The sequence below is a fragment of the Monomorium pharaonis genome, chromosome 9 (genome assembly GCF_013373865.1).
Source record: "Monomorium pharaonis isolate MP-MQ-018 chromosome 9, ASM1337386v2, whole genome shotgun sequence".
Classification (NCBI taxonomy): Eukaryota; Metazoa; Arthropoda; class Insecta; order Hymenoptera; family Formicidae; genus Monomorium; species Monomorium pharaonis.
In genome coordinates, this window is record NC_050475.1 from 10828434 (window position 1) to 10848532 (window position 20099).

General features: G+C 30.6%; 3 protein-coding genes across 5 annotated transcripts; 2 read left to right on the plus strand and 1 right to left on the minus strand.

Annotated features, from left to right (window-relative positions):
* The first annotated feature begins 685 nt into the window (after positions 1-685).
* LOC118647214 lies at positions 686-19156 on the plus strand. Of its 3 annotated transcripts, XM_036291634.1 has the most exons (9): positions 700-1123; positions 1416-1689; positions 2355-2488; positions 2581-2664; positions 2754-2898; positions 17003-17088; positions 17451-17519; positions 17593-17821; positions 18830-19156. In XM_036291634.1, exons 2-9 carry the CDS (start codon positions 1446-1448, stop codon positions 18853-18855), a joined length of 1017 nt encoding a protein of 338 aa, XP_036147527.1. In that variant the 5' UTR covers positions 700-1123; positions 1416-1445; the 3' UTR covers positions 18856-19156. The 3 variants fall into 3 exon arrangements, with proteins under 3 accessions (XP_036147525.1, XP_036147526.1, XP_036147527.1); XM_036291632.1 differs by lacking the exon at positions 18830-19156 and having other exon boundaries at positions 686-1123; positions 17593-18758; XM_036291633.1 differs by lacking the exon at positions 18830-19156 and having other exon boundaries at positions 686-1123; positions 1440-1689; positions 17593-18758.
* On the plus strand, positions 3851-7179 carry LOC118647215. Its single transcript, XM_036291635.1, has 2 exons — positions 3851-5647; positions 5736-7179. Exons 1-2 carry the CDS (start codon positions 5601-5603, stop codon positions 6313-6315), a joined length of 627 nt encoding a protein of 208 aa, XP_036147528.1. The 5' UTR covers positions 3851-5600; the 3' UTR covers positions 6316-7179.
* Positions 12701-16017, minus strand: LOC118647216. Its single transcript, XM_036291636.1, has 2 exons — positions 14227-16017; positions 12701-14138 (listed from the first exon to the last, which is right to left on the minus strand). Exons 1-2 carry the CDS (start codon positions 14271-14273, stop codon positions 13559-13561), a joined length of 627 nt encoding a protein of 208 aa, XP_036147529.1. The 5' UTR covers positions 14274-16017; the 3' UTR covers positions 12701-13558.
* Positions 19157-20099: the final 943 nt, after the last annotated feature.

Here is a 20099-nt window from a genome sequence, read left to right on the forward strand (position 1 = left end):
GCCGGTTTATCAATCTTAATTATTTCCTGGGCGCGACATCTCGTCGCCAACGTGAAATGGATATCTTACGGACTGTTTATGTTAAATGCCTAGCTATGGTTCACCTGATCTTCCGACACGCAGTCCGGATATTACGCGGATTAATTTCGTATTGTATTTTTTTAGGCGCGACATCCTGTCGCCGTCGTATTGATAATAGCAGATTTTGTTTTAGAACCGTTCCGTTTGAATCTTTGAGGATTCAGTTGACGAGATATCATTTCTTTAATCATCCGACAGTGCACGTGCAAGGGCCTTTACAAATATCCGGTTCTTATTTATCTTACAGTTAATTAATCCTCGACGAACTCATAAGCAATACGAGAGTAAGAATTTAGAAGTTTAAACGATCCGGTTGCCTATGCGTTCGTATCGATAAGAGAGTTAAAATAATGCTAGATAACTTAAAGTATACGTATATGTAATATATGATTTTGATATATATATGTACGTAATTTTAAAGTACGATTAAGTGCTTAATATTTGAATTATTATTATATAATGACGACTTAAACGAAAGTAAGAATGAGCCATAGAAACACATTACTGAGTAAGGTAACTCAGCGCGCATGCATCTGGACAAGTTTCGCGAGAAAACTTTTGGACAAAATTTTCCGGACGCTGGGACGTTACAATATCATGTGTGAAACAGAACACACCCTCTACACTAGCTTACACTTCGGTCGCTGTGATTGGTCTATTGCCTGTATCCGACGTCTATGCACACGACACGGTAACGTTTAACTGCGCGGCAACAAACAACGTAATAGTACATCGGCTTGTTAATAAAGAAGGATTGAATGTTGCATTGTCAGTGAAGGATTGCGTGTTACTCATAATCTTAAGAAACAGCATTACGTACGTTACTTACGACGATTATATTTTTTGGAATCTCTCAGTGTGTTACACAAATATAAGTGATAGATAGAGATAGATACAGACGAGTGATAATAATAGTCTAAACTCTAAAACATCAATCTGACGAATTTTGCCAATAAACAAACAATAAACAACAGAGGTAAAAAACAAGTTGAAGAGCCGTTACTCTCGAAAAATAAGGAAGTAAAGGATAATAAAGATCGAAGTAAGTACTCGATTCAAAATTTCGAAATTGCACGTGCCGAGATATTTTTTATGTAAAATTAATCTTGCATTTTGTGTTTATAAAGATTGATATATTGTAATTTTTTAACGACACAATGTCAAAAAGGAAGAGAGGATTTTATTAAAAATATCTATATTATACCATATGTATATTTATATATATGTATATATATATATATATATATATATATATATATATATATGTTTATTTTTTAACATACAGTTTACCACACATACACACGTAAAGTATATATGTATGTGCATGTTTACAGCATCTAAATAAGTATTTTCTATAGAGCAAAATGGATAATAATAAGTGTCTTCTACTGGAATTCGTTAATGAAGATAAAAAAATTGCTGTTGGTTATGAAGACTGGCTGCAAAATAAAATAAATGATGAAGAGAAATACTTAAATATATTTAAAAATAAAAACGAAATTGAAATAAAATGGCCTGATTGCGACATTGCACCAGCATCAATCATGAAAAAAAGAGTACGAACGTGTGACTGGAAAATAGTTGCGGCAAAGATACTTTTTTTTGGTGGTATGCATATGTACAAATATAAATATATTTATTTTTTACAGTATAAAATAATATACGACATGAACTTATTATTTCAATGAACACATCGATTTTTTTAATGTACTAATAAAGGAACCTCACAAACCCGAAAATTCAGATTTTAATGAAACTTGACGTAAATGAGAAATAGAGGGGGTAAATATATTAATTTAGAAATTTTCCGTTTGGGCTCAAAAACAGTTTGAAGGGATGAAACTACCGTTCATGGTTGAGATTTTTGGATATTTTTGATATATCTCGTAAACTAAACAAAATATCAAAAATGTTTTTATTATCTTTTAAATATCTATTTTATTTTTTTTTTACCTTCAATTATTTCTTCCGCTTCTCTTTGCATGTTGTGAGAGCCTTTCTGCAATGCTGATTGGTTCTCTTATTATGCTTACTTTGTGAACTTGTGACTATCATTGCGGAGTTAGCAAATAATAATTTGTATAGATGGTTATCTATAGAATTATCATTGCAATTTATTTTTAAAAAGTAGAGAATAAAATGCTAAATAGTGCGCGCAAAGCATCTGTGGTGTCTAGTAAAAAATAAATATAATAAATATATATACTTTGATTTTGGTATGGATTACACACTTTATGGTACAATATTTTATTTTAAAAATATTTAATTTTAAGAATGGACTAAAATGTGCGAACAACGGGACAATCTAGAAACATATGGAGTTTTAGAACCAACTAAAGGACAAAGGAAATCAATGTGTAAAAAACAATGGAGTGACGATGAAAAAGAGAATAGTCAGAATAAAAAGGTTATTATATGATATACATTTACTGCACTTTATTAATTTTTTTAAATTATTTATATTATTTATTTATGCTCCATTTCTATTTTTTAAAGCAGAAATACAAAAAAAGTGGGATAAAACGTGGAACTACTGAAACCAAATCCTCAAAACTATGGACCGAAGTAAAGATAATGAAAAATGTATGTATAGTAAGATATTTATACGTTTGCTAAAAATAATATAATATTTTGGCACATTTACATATTTTATCTTTTTTTTAAATTTAAAGATAGATTGTGGACAATCTTCAGATGATGACAGCTCTTCAAAAATGTCGCAGCATTTAATACAAGAGAACGACACTTTAAAGAAAGAAAATGATGATTTAAAAAAGGAAAATATGGCATTGCGTATATCACTTTCTTGTATTGAAAGTACGTATTTTATTTGTATAAAATTGTATATTTTACATACTATATACTATATATATTTTTTAAATATATTTTAAATATATTTAATTATACTACATATAAATAGAAAAGTAGTTGTACTATGAGAGTTCTGACCCAAGTTGGAGTGGGGATAAGGGGAAGGGAGGGGAGGGTAATTAATCGAGGGGAGGGTAATTAATTGAGGGGGAGAGGGGATTTAATCGAGGAGGAGAGAGTAATTAATTGAGGGGAGAGGGTATTTAATTGTAGGGGAGAGGATAAATAATAGAGGGGAGGGTAATTAATTGAGGGGAGAGGGTATTTAATTGTAGGGGAGAGAGTATTTAATTGTAGGGGAGAGGGTAATTAATTGAGGGGAGAGGGTATTTAATTGTAGGGGAGAGGATAAATAATAGAGGGGAGGGTATTTAATTGTAGGGAGAGGGTAATTAATCGAGGAGGAGAGGGTAATTAATAGAGGGGGAGTATTAATCGGGGAAATTAATCGAGGGGATTAATTAATCTTTGGCGAAAGAAGGGTTATCAAATAATTTATCAGGAGGGGTGGGGTTAACATGTCACATAAATTTCAAATTTCTTTTGTTCTTATTGTTCTGTATAACAATTGACCTGTCACATAAATTTCAATTTTCTTTTTCTTTTTAACAAATGTCTCTATCATAAATTTCAAACTTTCTTTTTTCTTTTGTTTATTGTATCTTTTAACAAATGTCTCTATCATAAATTTCAAACTTTCTTTTTCTTTTGTTTATTGTTTCTCTGTAACAAATTATCCTATCATAAATTTTGAACTTTCTTTGTTTATTGTTTCTTTTTATCAAATTACCCTGTCATAAATTTTGAACTTTTTTTTCTTTTTTCTTTTTTATTGTTTCTCTGTAACAAATTACCCTGTCATTAATTTTGAACTTTCTTTTCTTTTTTCTTTGTTTATTGTTTCTTTGTAACAAATTACCCTGTCATAAATTTTAAACTTTCTTTTTTCTTTTGTTTATTGTTTCTTTTTAACAAATTACCCTATCATAAATTTCAAAACTCTTTTGTTTATTGTTTTTCTAACAAATGAGAAACTTGTCTCAACATGTTTTCGAAAGTCCTTTGTGCTCATCACCACCACCGCCGCTCAGGTAAAGAGACTTTATTATTATTTCATATATGTAATGGAATTTTTATTTGATTATTTATAATTTGAGTTAGATTACATATGCATATGTATTCTAATTTAAATTATAAATAATTAAATAATAAAAATTATATTACGTATATTCCACTCCAGTTAGAGTTTGCTCTCTATCTCTCTCCCACTACACTAATCGTATAAGCAGCGCCCTTATCTTGGCTGCTAGCGAGCGCCGATATCAGGCTGCTAGATTTTACAAACATAAAAACTTTAAATTTTTAAATAAATAAATAAATAAAATAAAATAACATGCGGATGCTGTAGTCTGCGTTTAATATTATACCTGAAAATTTCTTTGATACAATTGAACCTATAGTAACATAATAAATCTTAGCTTTCTCTTTTTCGAAATTCTTTTCAAAGATCATGTGACTTACAAATAGCATAAGTATATATAGGTGAGACTCTTAGAGCATCCCTTAGACGTTTTCAAGTCTATTTCTGAGCAAGTTTATCCGAAGTCTGTGTGCAGCTAGTTTTCAAGTGTGATTAGTAAAAGATATAGTTTTTCCGAAAAATGAGTAATATGGAAATCGAAGTTATCGACATCGCTGATGATGATTACATCGAAGTTATCGACATCGCTGATGATGATTACATCGAAATCATCGACATCGCGGACGATGATGATGAAGTCGAAATTGAAGATGTACATAATGTACATTGTGTAAATAATGTAAATATAGATGTAAATAATGAAGAAAATATAAATATGGATGTAAATATGGATGAACAAATCGACGTTGCTGACATCGTACAACATCATATAAACGACGAGAATTTTTTTTAACATCATCGATGATTTTGATGAAAATGTGCCGGATTTCCACCTTGAGGAGGAACAAGAGGATAACGAGAGCGTGCTGTCTGAAGATAGCAATTACAATAGTGACTGTAGTGATGATTTTGAAGAATCTGTGGAAAGGCCTATCAGTATTAGGCAAGTCCAAGCCATAAACGAAGAAACGAAACATTGTGCTATTTTTTCATACTATAAAACCGAGCAGACATACGGCACAGGCACATACACGGCTTGTGCTGAATGCATGGTGGAATTGATGGTCGCAGACGTGGACCATTTTTTCGCCGTCCGTCAACACCTTACGGACAGGTTTACGGCAATTAGCAGCAAATATTGCTCTAATTGTCGTAAACCAGTATACATATTAATTCCATGCAATATGTGTCCGGTCTGCACACATAAAAAAAAAAAAAAAAAAAAAAATAATAATAATAATAATTAAATAAATAAAAAAAAAACTATGAAAAAACTAAGAAAAAAATCACAAATAAAATAAAGTTAAAAAAACATACATTTCTTGACAATAGTCACCATTTCCACCACCACTACCACTATTATTGGAGGGGCGCACCGTATAAGAAGAACATCGCCATACATCAGTCGCTCATTACGAATATCCTCACTACAGTCGCTCATTACCAAACGGACAACAAAGGATAACGTTGGCTGCTGGAGTCAATTGGAAAAACGTACTTCCCGAAGATGAACTACTACGTTCCAATCCAGGAAAACGAAGCTCATGATAAACCGTAAGTATTTGTCATTTTAAATTCATAATATTTGTTTTTTATATTTAAAAAAAATTTTTTTCTATAACTCGCTTTATTCTTTTTACAGAAAATCACAGCCGCGCCATACACCTCGCATCCTGAGAAGGAGATTTCCCCTTACGGCTACATCCTACAAGTACTTGGAAATGGGGATCAGCGTGGAGTCTGAGCCTTTTGTGGAGATGATTCTTGGCGACAACAAGGGAAATCAGCTAATTTTGCCATATATAACATGGCAAAAATTTATCGAGAGACGTGTGGATATTGAAAAACTTATACGAGCAACTATACCATCTTCGAGACTTTTTATTTGTGATTTAGTAATAGAAATTGTAAACGTACACGATAAAGGTATCGTAAGATTAACACTGTGTAATACCTGTATATATATGAAACCATCAACTGTACAATTTTTACTTAATCTCGAACACTGCATTGAATCTGTATATAATCAATTATATCAAAATACTTATAGTGTAAGCGATAAATATAAGAAGTTTATTACTATTTTGCGTCAAAATTATGTTACTAATAAGTATGATGCTATAAAAATTCTGAATGAAAATTACAATAAAACTTGTATCATAGAATGCGAACTAGTGACTTATGCATCCGATAATATTGTATATGATGCTTTACATAATTAATAAATATGTTTTTGTATAAATGTTAAAAATTATTTAAGAATTATTCCTATCTCCTATCAATTATCCTAATATATAAAATTAATTTAATTTGTTAAATGTAGTTTTTATTAAAGAGAGAAAAAAAGAAAGGGAAATATGATGGGAAAAATAAAATAAAGTAAAAGATTATATATATTTTATTTGTTATTTTTATTATTATTAGACCACCAATTATACAGTTTGAATACATTCTGTAAAGCGCAATTGTTCACATGATTCCGACAGCGTAAAGTATGCGTAACATCCATTTTATTTAGAGGTTTTATGTCTTCGTAATGCACCTCGATGTTTTCGACATAGACTTTCTGTCTCGCGGATGTGATTTGAGGTCGCAGTTGAGCACCAATACCTAGCTGCTTTAAAAAATTAGAGAGGTAGGGAGAGGAACAACGCATGTACGTTTCCTATTACTTCCTTCTTTCTTGATACCATTATTCTCTCTCTAGCATCTACCCTTTACTGCATAATCCTCACGTTCTCTCTTAAGCTATTTTTATTCTCTCTCATACTTTTACCTAAACGTATGCTCTCACTTGCTCCAACTGATCGCAGCATAATCTGGTTCTCGTTCACATTCGTTTCTTTGCTTGCGGTATTGTACTAAAGCAATAGGCGTGAGAGATAAAAAAAAAAACAATATGTTGAATATACGTTTAAATATGCTGTATAATACTTCAATTATTGCAAACTTTTTTATCCTATCGATTATTTCACTCAAACGAGTAAGTGCATTGTTTCAAAATTCAACAATACAGCTAAGATGTATCATTGCAAAGTTTCATTAACATCTGTTCATTAATTTTACGTTTAATACAGCAATAAAAACCAAAAAATTATAAAAATTCATCGATATCCATAAGAGCCCATGTAAATAAAATATTTAATATCCAAATAACTAGCTAGTTCAGCTTTTTTGAAATTTTAACAGTCAATTTATACCACTAATTTAAACTTTTCTACAAAGTTTCATAAAAATCTATTCATTTTGATTTAGCAGAGGAACTCTCTTAAGTAATCGTTTTCTTCAGCAACAAAAGTGTATTCTTGACAATAATTTCAAGATATACTTGGAACAAATATTAAAAAATCTTTGTACGTACATATACTTACGTGTTACTTATCATGTACTTACAAAATATTATATTATATATATATTTTTTTTTTTTTTGAGAATATTATAATATACTAATTAAAAAATTTTCTTTTAAAGCAAATTTTTTTAATTAAAAAATTTTCCTTCTAGGTTTACAATGTATCTTTAAGTCAAAAGAAGTATTCTTCAAGTAAAGGAAAACATTACGAGAAAGAATTTTTACTTTGTCACAAAAGAAATCTTTATAACAAGTAAATCTCTATTCTTAAACGCTATATGTCTTGTTACGAGTGTGAAATGCTATCCTAAACTAGAAATGTATATTAATAATAATTAGATTTTTGGAGAGAATATTTTATCATTATTAATTTTAATAAAATATTTACATTATAAATATGATAATGATGTAATAAACATGTCGATGCATCAAACATATTACAACGTGTTTTTCATGATGACATGACATCATCGAGATCAAAAGATCAAGATGAAAGTAGATCCTGCAACATATGTTTCATGATAATGCTACGCCACGTAATTGTATCTAGATGATCACGTGATTGAATCTAGCTAAAATGCCGTAATAAATATACTAGGTATAAAAAAAAAATGCTAAGAGAATAAAATAAATAAATCATTATGTTGAAGCGTTGAAAGCAGTACATCATGGAACAAAATCTATTACAAATCGCTCAGCGAGTTTGAAGGATGAATACGATACATAGAACCAACGATGCAAAGAATATTTCGAGTCATTGAAAGAGTCGACTAAACTTTGTAAATACAATTCGAGAACGCGGTCTAGCGATACGAGGCTACTAAAAAAGTTGTAATTAAGAGATTCGAGGTTGCGGTTTAGCGCTGACACCCGACTGCTTAAAAATTAGAGAGGTGAGAGGAAGAAACAATGCATATACGTTTCTTATTATTGTCTCTTTTTCTCTAAGGGTATCATCGTTCTCTCTCACACACCTAGCGTGCTCCCATATTATCTTTATTCTTTCTTATACTTATATCTAACCTAATCTAACCTAACCTAACCTAACCATATGCTCTCACTCAATCCAACCTATTGCAGCATAATGTTCGCTCTTGCTCATGATCGTCAACGTGCTCACGGTATTGTACTAAAGCAAGAGACGTGAGGGATGGAAAAAAATGTTGGACATGTTAAATTTTTTTTTTTACAAGTTTAACGTTATAGGTGTAATATATAGTTAACGTTTATAGATGTAATATATATATATATATATGTATATATATATATATATATATATATATATATATATATAGTTATCTTTTTACGTACTAAACGCTAAGAGCTTCTAATTAACGATACCGATACCTCTTAACGAGTTACAGAATCGCACTACTGGCGCGTATCGCGTTCAGTACCCGATCGAAATTCGTTACGGCGAACGTGATATTGTACAACCACATAAACTGCACATAAATAATATCGAAAATTTTAACTAGTGGATTGAACGTCACATTAACACAGCCGTTTACATTAAACATATGGCATACAACTCGAACATTATCATGCGTACGTTTTGAGATTCCAAATGTGTGAAGCATCTTTAATTACATAAATCCTGACTGTTAACGGTCCAACACTTATAAAGTTGTATGAGTTCTTATAATCGGTCCGAAGGAAAATCAGAGACGTTCTATCGCTGCTCATAGAGTCCCTTTCATGTTTCAAGAAACATTACCAATTTTACTTTATTTTATTCTTATTTTTATTTTTTTTTCTTTACGTACGTAAATCATACATCGATAAACGTATGTAAATCATACATTGGTTCATACATGTTCTTTCTCATACATGTACATAACCGCGCGCGTATCTCCTCTTTCCCACCACTGCTATCATAAACATATTGCTTTTTCCTTTTTTAAATTAGATTAGATACACGCATTATCAAACCGCTTCATACATCTATCAAAATGCTTCATACATTTATCAAAATGTTTCATGCATCTATCGAACTACTATTAAACCATTATCGAACCACTATCAAACCACTGTCAAACCGCATCGTATACATACCGAACCATCAAAACATTACTGACAGCATCTCGATGGGATCATCCCAGTGCACGTAATCGATCGCTTACGTTTGCTTGAAGTTTGGCGTGGCAGGTCTTATTATAAATGAACGTGAAAGAACGTGAAACGAACGCGAAAGAACGTGAAACGAACGTGAAAGAACGTGAAACGAACGTGAAAGAACGTGAAACGAACGCGAAAGAACGTGAAACGAACGCAAAAGAACGTGAAAGAACGTTCTTTCACGTTCGTTTCACGTTCTTTCACGTTCATTTCACGTTCTTTCACGTTCTTTTGCGTTCGTTTCACGTTCGTTTCACGTTCTTTTGCGTTCGTTTCACGTTCTTTCGCGTTCGTTTCACGTTCTTTCACGTTCTTTCACGTTCTTTCACGTTCTTTTGCGTTCGTTTCACGTTCTTTCGCGTTCGTTTCACGTTCTTTCACGTTCGTTTCACGTTCTTTCACGTTCGTTTCACGTTCTTTTGCGTTCGTTTCACGTTCTTTCACGTTCTTTCACGTTCGTTTCACGTTTTTTCACGTTTGTTTCACGTTCTTTCGCGTTCGTTTCACGTTCTTTCACGTTCTTTCGCGTTCGTTTCACGTTCTTTCACGTTCGTTTCACGTTCTTTCACGTTCTTTCACGTTCTTTCACGTTCTTTTGCGTTCGTTTCACGTTCTTTCGCGTTCGTTTCACGTTCTTTCACGTTCGTTTCACGTTCTTTCACGTTCGTTTCACGTTCTTTCGCGTTCGTTTCACGTTCTTTCACGTTCATTTATAATAAGACCTGCCACGCCAAACTTCAAGCAAACGTAAGCGATCGATTACGTGCACTGGGATGATCCCATCGAGATGCTGTCAGTAATGTTTTGATGGTTCGGTATGTATACGATGCGGTTTGACAGTGGTTTGATAGTGGTTCGATAATGGTTTAATAGTAGTTCGATAGATGCATGAAACATTTTGATAAATGTATGAAGCATTTTGATAGATGTATGAAGCGGTTTGATAATGCGTGTATCTAATCTAATTTAAAAAAGGAAAAAGCAATATGTTTATGATAGCAGTGGTGGGAAAGAGGAGATACGCGCGCGGTTATGTACATGTATGAGAAAGAACATGTATGAACCAATGTATGATTTACATACGTTTATCGATGTATGATTTACGTACGTAAAGAAAAAAAAATAAAAATAAGAATAAAATAAAGTAAAATTGGTAATGTTTCTTGAAACATGAAAGGGACTCTATGAGCAGCGATAGAACGTCTCTGATTTTCCTTCGGACCGATTATAAGAACTCATACAACTTTATAAGTGTTGGACCGTTAACAGTCAGGATTTATGTAATTAAAGATGCTTCACACATTTGGAATCTCAAAACGTACGCATGATAATGTTCGAGTTGTATGCCATATGTTTAATGTAAACGGCTGTGTTAATGTGACGTTCAATCCACTAGTTAAAATTTTCGATATTATTTATGTGCAGTTTATGTGGTTGTACAATATCACGTTCGCCGTAACGAATTTCGATCGGGTACTGAACGCGATACGCGCCAGTAGTGCGATTCTGTAACTCGTTAAGAGGTATCGGTATCGTTAATTAGAAGCTCTTAGCGTTTAGTACGTAAAAAGATAACTATATATATATATATATATATATATATATATATACATATATATATATATATATTACATCTATAAACGTTAACTATATATTACACCTATAACGTTAAACTTGTAAAAAAAAAAATTTAACATGTCCAACATTTTTTTCCATCCCTCACGTCTCTTGCTTTAGTACAATACCGTGAGCACGTTGACGATCATGAGCAAGAGCGAACATTATGCTGCAATAGGTTGGATTGAGTGAGAGCATATGGTTAGGTTAGGTTAGGTTAGATTAGGTTAGATATAAGTATAAGAAAGAATAAAGATAATATGGGAGCACGCTAGGTGTGTGAGAGAGAACGATGATACCCTTAGAGAAAAAGAGACAATAATAAGAAACGTATATGCATTGTTTCTTCCTCTCACCTCTCTAATTTTTAAGCAGTCGGGTGTCAGCGCTAAACCGCAACCTCGAATCTCTTAATTACAACTTTTTTAGTAGCCTCGTATCGCTAGACCGCGTTCTCGAATTGTATTTACAAAGTTTAGTCGACTCTTTCAATGACTCGAAATATTCTTTGCATCGTTGGTTCTATGTATCGTATTCATCCTTCAAACTCGCTGAGCGATTTGTAATAGATTTTGTTCCATGATGTACTGCTTTCAACGCTTCAACATAATGATTTATTTATTTTATTCTCTTAGCATTTTTTTTTTATACCTAGTATATTTATTACGGCATTTTAGCTAGATTCAATCACGTGATCATCTAGATACAATTACGTGGCGTAGCATTATCATGAAACATATGTTGCAGGATCTACTTTCATCTTGATCTTTTGATCTCGATGATGTCATGTCATCATGAAAAACACGTTGTAATATGTTTGATGCATCGACATGTTTATTACATCATTATCATATTTATAATGTAAATATTTTATTAAAATTAATAATGATAAAATATTCTCTCCAAAAATCTAATTATTATTAATATACATTTCTAGTTTAGGATAGCATTTCACACTCGTAACAAGACATATAGCGTTTAAGAATAGAGATTTACTTGTTATAAAGATTTCTTTTGTGACAAAGTAAAAATTCTTTCTCGTAATGTTTTCCTTTACTTGAAGAATACTTCTTTTGACTTAAAGATACATTGTAAACCTAGAAGGAAAATTTTTTAATTAAAAAAATTTGCTTTAAAAGAAAATTTTTTAATTAGTATATTATAATATTCTCAAAAAAAAAAAAATATATATATAATATAATATTTTGTAAGTACATGATAAGTAACACGTAAGTATATGTACGTACAAAGATTTTTTAATATTTGTTCCAAGTATATCTTGAAATTATTGTCAAGAATACACTTTTGTTGCTGAAGAAAACGATTACTTAAGAGAGTTCCTCTGCTAAATCAAAATGAATAGATTTTTATGAAACTTTGTAGAAAAGTTTAAATTAGTGGTATAAATTGACTGTTAAAATTTCAAAAAAGCTGAACTAGCTAGTTATTTGGATATTAAATATTTTATTTACATGGGCTCTTATGGATATCGATGAATTTTTATAATTTTTTGGTTTTTATTGCTGTATTAAACGTAAAATTAATGAACAGATGTTAATGAAACTTTGCAATGATACATCTTAGCTGTATTGTTGAATTTTGAAACAATGCACTTACTCGTTTGAGTGAAATAATCGATAGGATAAAAAAGTTTGCAATAATTGAAGTATTATACAGCATATTTAAACGTATATTCAACATATTGTTTTTTTTTTTATCTCTCACGCCTATTGCTTTAGTACAATACCGCAAGCAAAGAAACGAATGTGAACGAGAACCAGATTATGCTGCGATCAGTTGGAGCAAGTGAGAGCATACGTTTAGGTAAAAGTATGAGAGAGAATAAAAATAGCTTAAGAGAGAACGTGAGGATTATGCAGTAAAGGGTAGATGCTAGAGAGAGAATAATGGTATCAAGAAAGAAGGAAGTAATAGGAAACGTACATGCGTTGTTCCTCTCCCTACCTCTCTAATTTTTTAAAGCAGCTAGGTATTGGTGCTCAACTGCGACCTCAAATCACATCCGCGAGACAGAAAGTCTATGTCGAAAACATCGAGGTGCATTACGAAGACATAAAACCTCTAAATAAAATGGATGTTACGCATACTTTACGCTGTCGGAATCATGTGAACAATTGCGCTTTACAGAATGTATTCAAACTGTATAATTGGTGGTCTAATAATAATAAAAATAACAAATAAAATATATATAATCTTTTACTTTATTTTATTTTTCCCATCATATTTCCCTTTCTTTTTTTCTCTCTTTAATAAAAACTACATTTAACAAATTAAATTAATTTTATATATTAGGATAATTGATAGGAGATAGGAATAATTCTTAAATAATTTTTAACATTTATACAAAAACATATTTATTAATTATGTAAAGCATCATATACAATATTATCGGATGCATAAGTCACTAGTTCGCATTCTATGATACAAGTTTTATTGTAATTTTCATTCAGAATTTTTATAGCATCATACTTATTAGTAACATAATTTTGACGCAAAATAGTAATAAACTTCTTATATTTATCGCTTACACTATAAGTATTTTGATATAATTGATTATATACAGATTCAATGCAGTGTTCGAGATTAAGTAAAAATTGTACAGTTGATGGTTTCATATATATACAGGTATTACACAGTGTTAATCTTACGATACCTTTATCGTGTACGTTTACAATTTCTATTACTAAATCACAAATAAAAAGTCTCGAAGATGGTATAGTTGCTCGTATAAGTTTTTCAATATCCACACGTCTCTCGATAAATTTTTGCCATGTTATATATGGCAAAATTAGCTGATTTCCCTTGTTGTCGCCAAGAATCATCTCCACAAAAGGCTCAGACTCCACGCTGATCCCCATTTCCAAGTACTTGTAGGATGTAGCCGTAAGGGGAAATCTCCTTCTCAGGATGCGAGGTGTATGGCGCGGCTGTGATTTTCTGTAAAAAGAATAAAGCGAGTTATAGAAAAAAATTTTTTTTAAATATAAAAAACAAATATTATGAATTTAAAATGACAAATACTTACGGTTTATCATGAGCTTCGTTTTCCTGGATTGGAACGTAGTAGTTCATCTTCGGGAAGTACGTTTTTCCAATTGACTCCAGCAGCCAACGTTATCCTTTGTTGTCCGTTTGGTAATGAGCGACTGTAGTGAGGATATTCGTAATGAGCGACTGATGTATGGCGATGTTCTTCTTATACGGTGCGCCCCTCCAATAATAGTGGTAGTGGTGGTGGAAATGGTGACTATTGTCAAGAAATGTATGTTTTTTTAACTTTATTTTATTTGTGATTTTTTTCTTAGTTTTTTCATAGTTTTTTTTTTATTTATTTAATTATTATTATTTTTTTTTTTTTTTTTTTTTTTTATGTGTGCAGACCGGACACATATTGCATGGAATTAATATGTATACTGGTTTACGACAATTAGAGCAATATTTGCTGCTAATTGCCGTAAACCTGTCCGTAAGGTGTTGACGGACGGCGAAAAAATGGTCCACGTCTGCGACCATCAATTCCACCATGCATTCAGCACAAGCCGTGTATGTGCCTGTGCCGTATGTCTGCTCGGTTTTATAGTATGAAAAAATAGCACAATGTTTCGTTTCTTCGTTTATGGCTTGGACTTGCCTAATACTGATAGGCCTTTCCACAGATTCTTCAAAATCATCACTACAGTCACTATTGTAATTGCTATCTTCAGACAGCACGCTCTCGTTATCCTCTTGTTCCTCCTCAAGGTGGAAATCCGGCACATTTTCATCAAAATCATCGATGATGTTAAAAAAAATTCTCGTCGTTTATATGATGTTGTACGATGTCAGCAACGTCGATTTGTTCATCCATATTTACATCCATATTTATATTTTCTTCATTATTTACATCTATATTTACATTATTTACACAATGTACATTATGTACATCTTCAATTTCGACTTCATCATCATCGTCCGCGATGTCGATGATTTCGATGTAATCATCATCAGCGATGTCGATAACTTCGATGTAATCATCATCAGCGATGTCGATAACTTCGATTTCCATATTACTCATTTTTCGGAAAAACTATATCTTTTACTAATCACACTTGAAAACTAGCTGCACACAGACTTCGGATAAACTTGCTCAGAAATAGACTTGAAAACGTCTAAGGGATGCTCTAAGAGTCTCACCTATATATACTTATGCTATTTGTAAGTCACATGATCTTTGAAAAGAATTTCGAAAAAGAGAAAGCTAAGATTTATTATGTTACTATAGGTTCAATTGTATCAAAGAAATTTTCAGGTATAATATTAAACGCAGACTACAGCATCCGCATGTTATTTTATTTTATTTATTTATTTATTTAAAAATTTAAAGTTTTTATGTTTGTAAAATCTAGCAGCCTGATATCGGCGCTCGCTAGCAGCCAAGATAAGGGCGCTGCTTATACGATTAGTGTAGTGGGAGAGAGATAGAGAGCAAACTCTAACTGGAGTGGAATATACGTAATATAATTTTTATTATTTAATTATTTATAATTTAAATTAGAATACATATGCATATGTAATCTAACTCAAATTATAAATAATCAAATAAAAATTCCATTACATATATGAAATAATAATAAAGTCTCTTTACCTGAGCGGCGGTGGTGGTGATGAGCACAAAGGACTTTCGAAAACATGTTGAGACAAGTTTCTCATTTGTTAGAAAAACAATAAACAAAAGAGTTTTGAAATTTATGATAGGGTAATTTGTTAAAAAGAAACAATAAACAAAAGAAAAAAGAAAGTTTAAAATTTATGACAGGGTAATTTGTTACAAAGAAACAATAAACAAAGAAAAAAGAAAAGAAAGTTCAAAATTAATGACAGGGTAATTTGTTACAGAGAAACAATAAAAAAGAAAAAAGAAAAAAAAGTTCAAAATTTATGACAGGGTAATTTGATAAAAAGAAACAATAAACAAAGAAAGTTCAAAATTTATGATAGGATAATTTGTTACAGAGAAACAATAAACAAAAGAAAAAAGAAAGTTTGAAATTTATGATAGAGACATTTGTTAAAAGATACAATAAACAAAAGAAAAAAGAAAGTTTGAAATTTATGATAGAGACATTTGTTAAAAAGAAAAAAGAAAATTGAAATTTATGTGACAGGTCAATTGTTATACAGAACAATAAGAACAAAAGAAATTTGAAATTTATGTGACATGTTAACCCCACCCCTCCTGATAAATTATTTGATAACCCTTCTTTCGCCAAAGATTAATTAATCCCCTCGATTAATTTCCCCGATTAATACTCCCCCTCTATTAATTACCCTCTCCTCCTCGATTAATTACCCTCTCCCTACAATTAAATACCCTCCCCTCTATTATTTATCCTCTCCCCTACAATTAAATACCCTCTCCCCTCAATTAATTACCCTCTCCCCTACAATTAAATACTCTCTCCCCTACAATTAAATACCCTCTCCCCTCAATTAATTACCCTCCCCTCTATTATTTATCCTCTCCCCTACAATTAAATACCCTCTCCCCTCAATTAATTACTCTCTCCTCCTCGATTAAATCCCCTCTCCCCCTCAATTAATTACCCTCCCCTCGATTAATTACCCTCCCCTCCCTTCCCCTTATCCCCACTCCAACTTGGGTCAGAACTCTCATAGTACAACTACTTAGAAATATATTACATATCAACTATATATAAAAATTTAAGTATATATTATGTTAGGAGAAATCGTATTATACATTCACTACACATATTCACTCTTTCATTTGTTAATGTTCTAATTGTTTTATATGTAATTTTTAGATTTGCCGAGAATAAACAATTTAGTGGAGAACATACTTCTTAAAACAGAGAAACTTAACGACAAAGTTGATTTCACTGACTTCAAAGTAAATATTATTTTTTATTTATAGAAATATCAATTTATCTTATTTATTTTAAAATAATGTTAAACTTAAAAAATAACGAGTTTCTTATATTTTATTTAGATTCAAAATAAAATTAATTTCTTGTATAAAAAAAATATTTTTTTAACTGTCTTAACTATTTAAAAATTATATTCGTTTAACTGTTAAATATAGATTAATTATTTTATCATTGTAAATAATAAAATAATCTATCTATTACTAGAGCTTTAACTTTTTTATTTATGTATAATATAATGTCATATTTTTACATTTATAGAGAATTTAATTTATATTTAAGATTAGATATTAAGATTTATATTTACGATTCTAAAATATATTTACAGAAAAGTAAAAATGAGATAAATACTACAAATAACATATTAGAAATGGAATCAAATAAAGAATCTAATAATGTAAGTATAATTTTCATATATTTATTTTACATTTTTTTGTGTACAAAAATAATTGATTTTTTTTTATTCATAGGAAAAAATGATTGATCTTGGTGAAACAGGTGTCCTTGTAAGTGCTAGTCGTCTTCGAAATTGTAACAGAAATAGTATTTCGCAATACACATGCGATTTACTATCAGTAGTTTTTTCTAAAGAAGAACTGGCATCATGTAGTTTAACGGGAAAAATTGCTAATACTATGAAAGGAGCAAATATAACACCTAAAGAACGTTTAAATCCAAAACGTCATGAGGCAATTGAAGGTAATTCTAACTTTTACAGCGTTTTTCAAGAATTAAGCTGGATAAATTACGAATTTATTGTTAATAAAGAGACTGTAATACTAAATATTACTATTCTAATAAAATTTATAATTTAAATAGCATAAATTATATATGTAATTAAATTTAATATAACAAATTATATAAATATGTTGTTAGAGTTAATATAATATTATTGATAAGATTAATTAACTTCAACATTGTAGGTTGTTCAAACACGAAGATCTCGTGGTTCAACAACCTATACTCTTTTGATTTTACTAATACTTTTTATTATATAATCACGCATCAGACATATTATGCAATTTAAAACATTCTGCATTAATCTATAGTATTTAAAATTCTGAAAATTTTGTCGCATATATCAATAATAAAATATGGCTGCTTTCCTTTTAGCGACACAATCGACACATGCATCGTTCTATCTTTTTTTATGTTCAATGAGTAACAAAGATAAAACGATACTTGTGTCGATTGTGTTCCCTAAAAGGAAAGCCTATAATAAGATACATTTATAAAAATGTAGACTAAATAATTGTCTGTACTTTTTGGAATTAGTTTGTGAATTTTTTCTCGTCCAATGGAAAAATTCTTTTTATCGTTGAAGGTCCGTGTACATACATAGTATGGCGTCATTGATGCCTAGCCATACTAATTTTCATTAGTTCAAAGCATATCTTTCTTTTTAATATGAAAGTATATTGAAAAAGAAACATACACTCTGCACTACTGTAGTAAATATGATTAAGTATTAATGACGCCGTAAGTATCAAATAAAGAATAAATTAAATTTACCTAAAAAATTATGGACGAATTTCATGCCTCGACTATATCTTATATATAAATAATTTATAAATTTAATATTATGTCTTGCGTTTTCTTACAACCAAGAAATATTATATATATATATTTATTTTACTATTGCGTTATTTTTGTTAACATATTTTTAAAATTTTCTTAAAAATTAATTTATTTTTTTAATTATTACAGCTCATGCATGTGTTTTCAATATTTGAGTGTAATAAGGACACTCAAAAACTTTTTAAAGCAGCTGTCAGACAGAAATGTAACAATGCTGTACCTCGAGCAAAGAAAAACCAGACCAAAGAAAACAAATAACTTTCCTCGGTGCAATTACTACTTTTACGAAAATAGTGATATATATGTGATATATATAAGTTACATATCGTGCCTTTGGTAAATACAGTGGAAATTGATTAAATAATTTATCGTTTATTAAATTTATCCTAATGTAATTCTTTATGAGTTAAAATTTTGTTCTTTTATATGTACACATGTATATGTTTCTTGCAAAAAATATGACTAAAAAGTTATATATTGTATTTAAAATAAAAAAATATTACAAAAATTTAAAGTTTTTAGACATTTTAATTATAAATCCACATTTTTTTATAAATTATTTCTTATGTACTTACAGTTAAAATTTATATTAAAAAAAAAGTTTTTTTATGGAAAAGGAAAAGTTGAAATAAAAATAAGAGCTCAAGAAAATTTAGGGAGAAATTTACTCGAAAGATGTTTTTTATGCATCACAAATTTGTTAGAAGTTTCGTTCTTTATCACTGAAATGTAAAAACAAATTTTGTTCGAATATTTCACAAATAGTTTTGGTATCAGAATTCAGTAGTTGTCGACGAAAATACTATTAGGAATAATACTATACTTAACGTATAGGCTCTCAGTAGTTTTCTAATAGTATTGTAATAAGAACACAGTAGTATTCCAATATTTTTCAATAGTATTTCAATAGTTTTCCTATATTATTCTCAGAAGTTTTTCAATATTTTTTAAATAATTCTCTTATAATTTTTTTTCGTACGGGAAGTCTGCGTTAGTTCTGTCTCAAATGGACAAGCAACTATCCAAATTCGAGAATCGCCAGAAAGGAGAGAAAGAAAATCGTAGCGACCCCGACGAGGCCAAACCAGGCGCGAGCATATCACAAAGTGAATCCGGCTTAACGAGGGACACGAGCAACACCACCAAGCCAATAGATGTCGACAGCGACTACAAACTGACCAAGATCAGCCCAATACTCATTCCAGACAGACATCCGACAAGCGTAAGCAAAGAATTTACGATTTTCCACACGAAACGCGTTAGAAACCGATAGCGAAAACTACACCCAAAAGTGTAACCCTACGATACACACTACACTAAAAAATGTAAACTCGTATAGCATATCACGAAACCAAGAATCGGGAAATAAACGCGTAAATAACATCGAAATTAACGATAA